The sequence below is a fragment of the Dendrobates tinctorius genome, unplaced genomic scaffold (genome assembly GCF_039654945.1).
Source record: "Dendrobates tinctorius isolate UK_male_01 unplaced genomic scaffold, ASM3965494v1 ptg000003l, whole genome shotgun sequence".
Taxonomy (NCBI): domain Eukaryota; kingdom Metazoa; phylum Chordata; class Amphibia; order Anura; family Dendrobatidae; genus Dendrobates; species Dendrobates tinctorius.
In genome coordinates this window covers 75,682,066-75,695,000 of record NW_027361671.1, presented here as the reverse complement: position 1 = coordinate 75,695,000, position 12,935 = coordinate 75,682,066, and the positions used below count along the sequence as shown (strand labels likewise).

The window sequence follows — 12,935 nt, the reverse complement described above, 5'->3', positions numbered from 1 at the left end:
AGTTGGTATATAGTTATACATTTTAAGTGCTTTGCCTTAGATTTATCTATGTTAAACTTCAATTGCCATTTCACAGGTCTACAGCTTACATAAGGCTCCAATTATCCTCATTATGTTCATTACCTTGCACAGTTTAGAATCCATAAAGACATTGGCACCCAAGGGGGTAGGTGCTGCTGACAGAAAATCGGGCCCTGTGTGGCAAACCCATAGAGAACGGTGATCAAATACAAACCGGAGACGGACGGACGGTGCTGGTGGTGGGACGTGAAAAAAATAAATGTTGCTGTATAAAGTAATGCTCAGATAATCCCTTCAAAAATCATGGTAATTCAAATTTTCACACAGGGATTTATTATCGATACCGATCTATAAATAGAAGAAACGTCAATTTGTGGTGTTTCTGCTAACGTTGCTAATCTAGTGTTTATATATAAAAGATCTATAGCCCAAAGTATAGGACTATAAGAAGGACTCTTTATCAGCAACCTGACTCTGCAGCATCTTGCTGCACCACTCTGACTTTGTATGCCCACACCGCTCTGCAGTGAGACCAGGGAGGAGATCAGACTGTCTCCATTACATGACTCACACTGATAATGTTACTCTAAGCAATTGTGGGGATGTTCTTCTTTTCCTAGTGTTTCTGCCAACTGATGATTGGTCAGCCTCAAGTAGGGGAAGAAGTGCAAGCGTTTTTACGTTTTTTTTCTCTTCCTGAGTAGTCCTATTGGTTGTAATTGAGGAACGCATGCACTGGGTCTACAAGGGCATCTATACTTTGTCACTTATATATGTTTACTTCTTATTAATCCTCTTAGGTGGTGAAAAACACACAGGCGGTGGAAGAGAGTCTGGCAGTGATTCCTGGAAACATTATATGAGAAGATCTACATGGTAAGTGGTTTATACTGTTACATTTTAGCAAACGTTAAAATAAAAAAACAAGAACCCGCAAAGGGAATGCAGTGGAAAGTGTTATATGCAATAGTACTGGTGCGGTAGACTAGTAGATTTTGGTTTTATAAAGGACATTTTACGTATCGGGGACTGGCAGTGTGATCTCAGCCAGGCATGTTTGATTCTGAAACGCTGCAATATTTCAGGGAAAACATACGTTAAAAGCCGCCTGGAACAGAGCCGCGCTGCAGACTAGTCGGACAGGCTCCGCTGCCCTGGAGTGATAGAATTCTCCCTATACTCGCACATAGGCTGTGACCTGTCAGTCCAGGGCAGTGGGCTGAGAGAAGCTGCCGGCTTTTAAAGTATGTTTCTCCTTGAAACACTACAGCGTTTCAGAGTCAAACATACCAGGCTGAGTTCATACAGCTAGTGCTTAATACGTGCTATGAACCAAATAAAAACCAGTTCATATTAATGTTCATTGTAGGTATTCTCACTTGCTTACTACAATTTCATATATACAAATCTATAAAGGTATGCCATCTGATTGCTTGTGTATTGCATTAAAATTCAGAGAATTATAGTATCAATTATATACTTACCTAAAATTGTTAGTCATCCACTCCTGTCCGGACGTCCTCGAATCCCACAATCCACCTCACCGCAATGGAAGTACGCCGACCGCCATATTGGAATACCCAAGTGATGGGTATTCCAATATGGCACCCGCTGGTGGTACCAGGCCCTTGCGTAGTACCGCCAGTGGGACACCGCCGGGACACCAACGCCGGTCCCCCCCCCCCCCCCGCCTCCAGACTGCCGCCGGATCGCCGCCCGGACCCCTGCTAGGTCCCTCCGCCTGACTACACACACTGGATCCCGCGGCTGCCTGCCATCCCCATCCACCTCCGTGCAGTCACAGCCGGCAGGAAAGACTGCGGCTTGCAGCCTGTGCTGGAGATGGGGTCCGGGGCGCCCTCTGGTGGTGCCACACCCCATCTCCAGCACAGGCCGCAAACCAACGTCTTTCCTGCCGGCTGTGACTGCACGGAGGCGGGTGGCCCGCCACCCCTAGCGCCACAGAGCTGCTCCCATCGTGATGTCACTGCCGTCCAGATGCCATAGCATCAGGCCCACATCTAGTTTACATATAATTGTCTAGGTCCCTTTTGTTTCCCAAAACCAAAATCTAATACTTTGGGTATGTGAGTAAGGGAGTTCAGATGCGTTACTGTAGATTTTGCAGGTTTATGACAAGGATCCCGATCTCACTCTAGAGGGATTATAAATTGCTATGCGCACGGCAGATTTGAGTGTAATTACTGACCTCATATGCACTTTTATCCCCGGTCAGTCTTCTCTGCAGCCACTAATGCATCATGTATCCAGTTCAACATGAGGCAAAATTGATAAAAGATCCTCTTTAAATGTGTTTACTACACACTCTGTGGGGAAGGAGAAAGAGAAGGGAGTTTGCACTAGGGGAAAGATTGGAGTAAAAGAGAAAATTTGTGCCAAAATTTAAAAATTCATCCTATAGTATAGTTTTTCTATCCCTGATCACAGCACCATGGACATGAAATTACTTATATAAAAGGGCAACTTTAAATCTCCCGAGGTACAAACTCATGACAACCTTTGACACACTTAGTGCAGGAATGAATGTGTCGCATGGATTTATGTCTTTCTATATGAACTAAGGAATGTGCTCCTCAGACCTTGTGGGAGCACACACAGCCATGGACCAGACCTCAATCACTGTACTATACAATTTTCAGACTCCTTCTCTATGAATTGTTCCAATATTTATTGCCACCACTGTTTATCCCTCTCCCATAATGACAGTTCTGCTTCACGTCTCTTCTCTTATTGATTTAATTATTCTTGTGTATAAATGTGACTTCAGATTTTGTATTCTATGCCTTATGAAGAGACCCGAGTAGCCTCGAAAGCTTGCAATTTGTTAAAATCTTTTTAGTTAGCCATGGTCCGTCTTACTTTTACTACAAGACCTCCAAGATGAACTTTTCCCTACATTTATTCCCTTTTCAATTCTTTTCTAAAGGGAGCCCCAATCCCTGACTCCATACTACTTATTTATAACATTGATTCCCAAACCAGGCAAGGATAGACTAGACTGTAAAAACTGTAGACCGATTGCCCTTATCAGTTCAGATGTTAAGATATTCACAAAAATGTTGGCAATACGTTTGAATCAGTGGTTGCCTTATGATCCACAAAGATCAAGTGGGATTTGTCCCTTTTAGACAAGGCCGTGACAACATCAGAAAGGCAGTTGCTCTTATAGGAGAAGAGTAGGTTCCCCAGTTGTTTTTTTTTTTTTTTATAACGGTTTCTAAGTTTGGATGCTGAGATTGCCTCAGTTGGCCTTTTATGCTTAAGGCTTGGGACATAAGGCATAGAAGGTGCATTTTTAAAAGCTGTTGAGGGATTCTACTCTAGCCCCTCGGCTACTATATACCTTCCTCATAGCTCCTGTAAACCAATTAGGCTAAGTGCACACGTTGCAGAAATTTTCTGCTCAAAAACCTGAATCCCTTCCTAGAATCCGCACCTATTTTTCCGCTTGCGTTTTTTGCGCAGTTTTGATGCGTTTTTGATGCGTTTTTTTCCCGCAGCGGTTTAAAACCGCATGGAAGAGGCCTAAAACGGGGAAAATCTGCAAAATTAATGAGCATGCTGCGTGTTTTACCGCGATGCGTTTTTTTCGCGGTAAAAAACGCATCAATGTGCACAAAAAGTGCAAAATGCATAGAAATGACTGCAGCTTATTTTTAGCGGTTTTATAGCGGTTTTATAGCGAAAACCGCGGTAAAAACCGCTAAAAAAAAACGCTGTGTGTGAAACACAGCCTTAAAATTAAAAACCGCACCAGACGGGGGTGCCCGCTTTGTCCTCTACTTTTCGTCCTTTGCATTGAGTCTTTGGCTGCTGCTATTAGAGAATCATCAGACATTAAAGGAGTCCAGTTTAAAGGCAAAAAATTTAAATTATCCATTTTGCCGATGATGTTCTCCGAACCCTCACAAAATCTCATACATCGCTCCCTAGCCTCCATTTATTGCTTTTAAACTTTGGTCGATTATCAGGGTATAAAACAAAAACGAGTAAAACTGAAGCCCTTCCACTTCACATAAACGATTCCCATTTAGATCACCTCCAGAGTAACTTTACATGCCACTGGTGCACCACCTCTCTCAAATACCTACGAGTATATCTCATTAAATTAGAATATCATCAAAAAGTTAATTTATTTCAGTTCTTCAATACAAAAAGTGAAACTCATATTAGTCATTACAAACAGTTATCTATTTCAAGTGTTTATTTCTGTTAATGTTGATGATTATGGCTTAGTCAATGAAAACCCAAAAGCGATCATCCTGTGGCACTGCTGAGGTGTTATGGAAGCCCAGGTTGCTTTGATAGCAGCCTTCAGCTCGTCTGCATTGTTGGGTCTGATGTCTCATATTCCTCTAGACAATACCCCATAGATTCTCTATGGGGGGGTTAAGGTCAGGCGAGTTTGTTGGCCAATCAAGCACAGTGATACCAGGTATTGGTATTTTTGGCAGTGTGGACAGGTGCCAAGTGTTTTGTTAATTATTCTAATTTACTGAGATAATGACTTTTGGGTTTTCATTGGCTGTAAGCCATAATCATCAACATTAACAGAAATACACACTTGAAATAGATCACTCTGTAATGACTCTAATGTAATGAGTTTTCATTTTTTGTATTGAAGAACTGAACTGAAATACTTTTTGCTATTCTGATTTAGTGAGAAGCACTTGTAGGAATTAATTTCAACTTCGTATTCCACTCTATACGAGACCAATTTCCCTCCATTGTATAAAGAAATCCGATTCTTATTGACAAAATGGAAATCACTCCCCCCTCTCACTATTTGGATGCATTTCAGGAATAAAAATGACTATCCTCCCAAAAATCTTTTTGAGATGTTGCCCATGTTGGTCCCACTCAGATTTGCGTGGTCTTCAAGCAGTTACTTTGGAATTCTACGACTTTCCTGCCGATATGAAATTTAAAGTTGGTAATATTGGCTGATAAAATGATGGGAGGTCTAATTTTGTTCATTATTATTGGACATCGCATCTCCGCACAATCCCATCATGGTCTTCTAAACCTGCCTATACGAAATGGATGGAGATTGGAAAAATTATGGATAACCCCTGCTCATCCCAACTCCCTGATCTGGAATGGGGCTTGGAAAGGGGTTTATAATATACCTATTGGGTCCATTGATGCATACCAGAAATATATGGAGGGTCTGCTCTAAAAAATTAAATCTGACATCAACAAATTCCGCCCTTACTTCCTTCCCTTTTCCATCCAAATTTTCCTGAAAGTTTAACCCACTTGTTTACAGGGCTATGGACTCAGTCAGGCTTGTTTAGCTTCGCTGACATAATCCACTATAAAATGCAAATTTTACATTCTTGTGATGAGCTGAAAACAAAATTCTCCCTCCATTCTTAGATTATTTGAATATATTAAAATTAGGCACTTTGCCTCATCATTATTCCACGGTTTGCAACAGGGCTGTGGAGTCGGAGTCGTGGAGTCGGAGTCGGTGCTCATTTTGGTGAAGTCGGAGTTGGAGTCGGTATAAAATGGACCGACTCCGACTCCTAAAATATATAATAAATTGGGTACAGTAATTCAATGCAGGATGTGCTGAATATTTTTTCATAGGAGTTTGGGAAAGTTATGAAATGTCCTATAAATGGCTGTTATATTCCTGATCTAAGGCTACTTTCACACACAGCATTTTTCCTGTATTTTTTGAGGATACGTTTTTCAGCTGCAAAAGCTGATCATCTTTTTAAAAAACTGCATCACCTGAAAGGTTTTTGAGCTCATAGATAATGTTTTCAATAGCAAAAGCAGATTAGAAATCTGCTCTATCTATCCATTTATCCATATCTGTCTATCCATATCGTATCTGTACCAAAAAGAATGAAAACCGGGTAGTACACCAATATATATTCTGTTCTATCTAAATATCTTGATTATTGGATCATAAAAATGATTAAATGTCTGAGGTTCACATTGTACTACAATAAATTTTTCACTTAAATATAAGCAATATGTGTGGGAGTCGGAGTTGGAGTCGGAGTCGGTGTAAGGGAAATTGAGGAGTCGGAGTCGCAGGTTTGGCTTACCGACTCCACAGCCCTGGTTTGCAAACCTCCATTCCTACCTCCTTCGAAAGACTGCAAGAATAGGTCAACAAAAAGGTTTAATATCTAGTATTTATAATCTACAGGCTCCAGACACAGATTCCCTAACTAGACACTCTTACATGCTCAAATGAGAAGAATGTCTGGGTAAAACACTGACTGTGGTAGAATGGAGAAATGTTTGGACCAGAGCAGCCAAGACTGCATCTTGTATTTCATACAAAGAAAATCCGTACAAAATCCTTCATCTCTGTTACCATACGCCTGAACTTTTACATAAAATTGACCCATTCCTGCCCTTTCCTGGCGTTGCATCCTGTCTAAAGGTTCTATTTTTCACATTTTTTGGGACCGTCCACTGCTTAAACCGTTCTGGGTGATAGTCCAACTCCTCACTAAGCAAGTTTTTGGGGTAGATCTCCCATTAAGTCCTCACCTCTTTTTTTTTTTTTCTATAAAATATTCTCCCTGAATCCATATCCAAGAGATCCATTAGATTGCTTTTACATATGTTAACAGCAGCACACAGTTAGATTGCCTACCATTGGAAGCAAACCTCTCCACCTTTCCAACTAGATCTATATTCTCCCATCAAGGATATCATGAACTTTGAATACCGGCCAGCCCTTAATGACAATAATGTAGAGAGATTTAACCATGTTTGATCTCCTTGGGATTCCTTTTGGGCCATGTTAAATATATGACCTCGAGGGCGTGGCCTGAGGGAGAGGTGAGTGGACGCGTGCTGAAGGAGCTCCCGCTCGATATAGGACAGTTTGATAGATTGCAGCCACTATTTAGCTGTCAAATTCACATTCCTTGGAGAGAGGGTGCTGACCCTGACCGCAGGCTCTGTAAATCAGGAGTGCACGAAGAAATGGCAGGGAAGAAAAGAGGCAGAAGGCCGGCAGGGGAGTCGGAGAAGAAAGCACAAGATGGCGCCGGTGGGGAGGACGTAATGATGGCGGGCCCGGAGGAGGATGGGGGAATCCCCAAGAAGTCAGATGCCGCGTCTAAGCTGCGGAGGTTCGCCAGACTGGAGGAAGACGCACAGAGCCCGGCACATGCAGGTGGAGGTCAGCCTGCGGAGGAGCCAGAGGAATCTGGTGTGGAGGAGAGTGACTGCGGGAGCCGGGAGGAAGAGCAAGGAACCATGATGTGGGAGAGCGGAGGTGAGCTGGAGAAATGTAAGCGGCAAATGGGGGGATGGTGATCCCAGAGGAGCCCACATTAAAAGACTTGTTCAGGCTGGCACTACACTCTCACACTACTATTACTGATGTGGCAGCACAGCTGGGGGTCCTGCAGGCCAGTATGTCTAAGTTACAACACTCTATGCATGTCACTAAGGAGAGGATGGGGGAAGCTGAGAAAAGTATTAGCACTGTGGAAGATACTATTGCAAAATCTGACAAGCGGATATCAAAGAAATAATTTTCGGATTAACCGTGCGCTGCTAGACAAAACGACTCCTTTCCAGATTGTGTACTTGTATACTTTTATTTTCCCAACGCGTTTCGAAGTTTCAAACTTCTTCCTCAGGGGATGATATGTACAAACAGACAGAGTAGCTCCCAGTTTTATACATACAGATTTCAAATATTGGCGCCAAAGGTCACATGTTAGGCTGGTTTCACATTCGCGCTTTTTAAGCGCACGCACGGCCGGGGGTAGCTCCGCCCCCGAGCTGGCTCTCTGCCCGGCGTGCCCGCCCCTTCCTTGTAGCGCCGCCTCCTAGCGCACAGCGGCGCCTGCGATCGGCGCACCCTATCTTTAGCATAGGGTGCGCAGATCGTGCGCAGGCCGTGCGCTAGTTGCGCTTTGACCTGCGCTGCGCACTTTTGATGGTGCGCCGTGCGCGCCAAAATCAAACTTTTCGGATTTTGGCGCGCACGGCGCACCGTCAAAAGTGCGCAGCGCAGGTCAAAGCGCAACTAGCGCACGGCCTGCGCACGATCTGCGCACCCTATGCTAAAGATAGGGTGCGCCGATCGCAGGCGCCGCTGTGCGCTAGGAGGCGGCGCTACAAGGAAGGGGCGGGCACGCCGGGCAGAGAGCCGGCTCGGGGGCGGAGCTACCCCCGGCCGTGCGTGCGCTTAAAAAGCGCGAATGTGAAACCAGCCTTACAGGGAAAGAATGTCAAAGGTCATCAGTACCAAAAAAAATGTACAAAAAAATGTTTAAAACTGCATTGTTTCTACCTTAATACATTCTCTTAAAATATTTATTTGCAGGTCATAAAAAGAAAAAGAAGAATAAACGAAAAAAGCAATGAAATAAATATATAAAAATATAAAATGATAGACCTGTGCTAGAACTTATAAAGAAGGAGCAGTAAATCACAGCTCAGACCATCATCCTAAATGGGCAGACGAAAGAGAACGAGAAAAAAAGAAAAGAAGAAAATGATGGATAATGAAAATATATATATATATATATATATATATATATATATATATATATATATATATATATATATGATTCTTTTATTCAATATAATAAAAATGTTTTAAAAGTTTTATATAAAAATATTCGCATAATATGTACTTAATAAAAATTATTAGAGATAAAAAAAAAAAAAAAAAAAAATTTTTATGTGTATTTTGTATTTAAAAATTTAACCAATTTGAAAAGTGATTGATAAAAAACTGTAGTTATAGGTACACGTTTACAAGTACAGGATGATAGGGGTTAATGAAAAAAGTTTGCAAAGACATCTGTGAAAACTCAATGGCTCACAGAAAAAGAAGACAGCTCACGAGGGAGGGAAGCACCCAGGGAAGACGGATCGCATCCAGGAGGGGGAGAGACCGGAGGAGACACCTGACCAGACCGCAAGACGGTATACATTTATCAGAGAAAAAAAGAAGAAAAGTTTCTTTTGGAACGATAGGGCTGAAAAAACATTTAAAATATAACCATCAGCAGGAAATCGCACTGACAAAAAGATAGATGAAACAAATAGGCAGAAGATCGCACTGACAAGAAATAAATCAGTCAGGTGGGATCAGCAGAAAGTCGCACCAACAAAAACGCACATATGATACAAAGTGAATAGAAGCAGACATTACTAAAATGTAGATAAACCCCAAATAATCATTCAGAGTAGAAAATGACAATTTGAAGAATTTTTACAGAAAAACCTCAGTTATTTCGTTTAACCCATTTGGTCTTAAAGTGTTTAGCCTATAGATCCAAAAAATCTCCTTTCTATTCAGTAATCCTATCCTGTCGGGCACATTGTCCGGGATATGTTCGATAGGGCTGATTTTTAACCCATTAGGATTTTTATTATGTACAATCGTACAATGTTTAGAAAGACCATGTTTAAGAAAACCCCTCTTAATGGGAAAAACCTCATTAGTGCTGGTGCCCATCAAAGATTTCCTTAATCGCGCCACTGACTTTGTAATATATTTAATTGAATGTGAGTGCGGCAAACAGTATGTGGGTAGAACAGTCCAACCATTACATTTAAGAATTAACTCTCTCAGACATAATATTAAGAGGGGTTTTCTTAAACATGGTCTTTCTAAACATTGTAAGATTGTACAATTCTTCAAATTGTCATTTTCTACTCTGATTATTTGGGGTTTATCTACATTTTAGTAATGTCTGCTTCTATTCACTTTGTATCATATGTGCGTTTTTGTTGGTGCGACTTTCTGCTGATCCCACCTGACTGATTTATTTCTTGTCAGTGCGATCTTCTGCCTATTTGTTTCATCTATCTTTTTGTCAGTGCGATTTCCTGCTGATGGTTATATTTTAAATGTTTTTTCAGCCCTATCGTTCCAAAAGAAACTTTTCTTCTTTTTTTCTCTGATAAATGTATACCGTCTTGCGGTCTGGTCAGGTGTCTCCTCCGGTCTCTCCCCCTCCTGGATGCGATCCGTCTTCCCTGGGTGCTTCCCTCCCTCGTGAGCTGTCTTCTTTTTCTGTGAGCCATTGAGTTTTCACAGATGTCTTTGCAAAATTTTTTCATTAACCCCTATCATCCTGTACTTGTAAACGTGTACCTATAACTACAGTTTTTTATCAATCACTTTTCAAATTGGTTAAATTTTTAAATACAAAATACAAAAAATTTTTTTTTTTTTTTTTTTTTTTTTTTTTTTTTTTATCTCTAATAATTTTTATTAAGTACATATTATGCGAATATTTTTATATAAAACTTTTAAAACATTTTTATTATATTGAATAAAAAGAATCTTTTTAATAATATATATATATATATATATATATATATATATATATATATGTATATTCATTATCCATCATTTTCTTTTCTTTTTTTCTCGTTCTCTTTCGTCTGCCCATTTAGGATGATGGTCTGAGCTGTGATTTACTGCTCCTTCTTCCTTTTTTATAAGTTCTAGCACAGGTCTATCATTTTTTTCTTTTTATGACCTGCAAATAAATATTTTAAGAGAATGTATTAAGGTAGAAACAATGCAGTTTTAAACATTTTTTTGTACATTTTTTTGGTACTGATGACCTTTGACATTCTTTCCCTGTAACATGTGACCTTTGGCGCCAATATTTGAAATTTGTATGTATAAAACTGGGAGCTACTCTGTCTGTTTGTACATATCATCCCCTGAGGAAGAAGTTTGAAACTTCGAAACGCGTTGGGAAAATAAAAGTATACAAGTACACAATCTGGAAAGGAGTCGTTTTGTCTAGCAGCGCACGGTTAACCCGAAAATTATTTCTTTGATATCTGATGATTTATGGTCACGGTGTGGCCATTTGGATGTGCAGCAGCTTTGACTTCTATTCCTTTATGCCTCCAACTCTCCTGCTATTGGTGAGTATAACAGCTTGAACTATATCTCTTTTACCTGGGTAAGACCCTATTGCGCTCTTTCTCTTTTAGTTTTAACCACTTAAAATCTGACAAGCAGCATCAGCGTATGGCCACTGCAATATCAGCTGTGCAGGCAAAGACTGATGACCTAGAGAATAGGTCAAGACGCAACAATGTGCGGATCATTGGGGTGCCGGAAAAAAACGAAGGCTCTGCGCCCACCGAGTTCTTTGAACAGTGGCTGTTAAACACTATTGGCCAGAATAACCTGTCCCGTTTATACGCTGTGGAAAGAGCTCACGGCGTTCCCGCGTTTCCCCTCCCCCCTGGTCGTCCTCCAAGACCGGTGCTTGTCAAGGTTCTGCATTTTCGGGACAGGGATGCTATTCTTCGCTTTTCCAAGAATCATCCGGATCTGAAAATCAACGGCTCCAGGATTTCCATTTACCCGGACTTCTCTATGGAGGTTCAAAAGCAGAGGACAAAATTCAGAGAGCTCTGGGTGTGCCATACGCAATGCTATATCCGGCTAAACTAAGAGTGGTAGATGAGGACATTGTCCATTTCTTCTCGGATGCAAAGGAGGCCCTCAACTGGCTGGACAACAACGAGATGCGTCTCCACAAGGTGAATTCTAAGGACTCTGCTGGCTGACTGAGCTGATTTGTTCTTTAATCGGGACGGGACTTGTCCTTTAATCGGGATGGGATCTTACATATATCCGCTCTTCCTTCCTGTATTCCTTTTTCTCAGGAGGAGGACCCTCCCTCTCATTTTGGGAAATAATCTTTCTGTGCTTTGGAGGGGGAGGGAGAAATTTTCCTACCTCTTTCTATTTTTCTAGTTCACATGTTCTAGACATGTTGAAGGTATTTAACAGAAAGTTAATGTGAATGTTTTATGGTTAACTGTTGAGAATTGTTTGGCTGCAATCACTAGTCATATGCTACTCCCAGACGTTGGGGAGTAAAGCGGGCTTGCTTCGGTGAAGTGGATACTCTGAATCGGATGAAGTACGCCCTCTCCTCCGTGACACCTGGAGGAGATGGAAAGCTTGAGTTGGGTGAAGTTTGGGTATTGTGTGAGTGGCGGTGGGGAGGGAGGGGGGAATGTTAGATTGTCTGTCTCACAGGTTTGAGTGGAGATAGCCTTACTAATTCACAATTGTGGAAATGGATGGCACGGTATTTGGGGTTGCAGGGTAATGGCGGATAAAATAAAGATAATAAGTTGGAACGTTAGGGGGTTGGCGTTCGGAGTAAAAAGACAGGCAATGTTTACGTTCTTGCTCGATGCAAACCTGCAGTAATGTGCTTGCAAGAAACCCACTTGATAGAGAGTAGAACGCATCTTCTTAGAAAAAGGTGGCTGCAGGCGGGGTATCATGCAACATATTCCTCATACTCACGGGGGTCAGTGTTCTTGTTCGCACAGGTATGCCTTTTGAACAGTGTAAAGTGATTATAGACCTGCTGGGACGGTTCCTATGTTTGCTATGTAAATTGTCTGGTATTCTGAGGTTACTGATCTCGATATATATCCCTCCGCCGTATTGTGGGAAATTGCTGTACAAGGTCATGGAGGTAGTGGGCGATTTTCCCGGGGATTCCCTTTCTGATAATTGGCGACTTCAACAATGTTCCTGATGCCCATTGGGACAGGGGTGGTCGGGAGGCACGGAGACCGGGTGGTAACTGCACCCCCTTTGGGGCGGTTCTGAAGGAGACTGCACTAATAGACATATGGAGAATCCATCACCCCGGAACCTATAAGTACTCCTGCTTCTCGCCCGGCTCTGGGGAATGTTCCGATGTTAAGTCTAGTGGGTGATGTAACTTATTTGGCTAGAACTCTGTGGGATCACTCGCTTATGTGTGTGGTGCTTCAGGGGCAGGGCTCTGAGTTTTCCAGGAGACCCGTGTGGAGGCTAAATCTGTTCTGGCTCCAGCTGATTGATCTGGACGGCCATGTGGGGGCTGACCTGACAGAGTTCTTTAAAA

The 12,935-nt window shown here is 41.9% G+C and overlaps 1 protein-coding gene across 2 annotated transcripts in view; it reads left to right on the top strand.

Moving 5' to 3' along the window:
* The window catches only part of ALDH7A1 (aldehyde dehydrogenase 7 family member A1), a 95,580-nt gene that overhangs the window by 78,371 nt on the left and 4,274 nt on the right, over window positions 1–12,935 (top strand). For both annotated transcript variants that reach the window (XM_073557236.1, XM_073557238.1), the window contains exon 17: window positions 822–897. In XM_073557236.1, coding sequence (XP_073413337.1) covers window positions 822–897 — 76 coding nt within the window. The remainder of the gene's footprint in view (window positions 1–821; window positions 898–12,935) is intronic.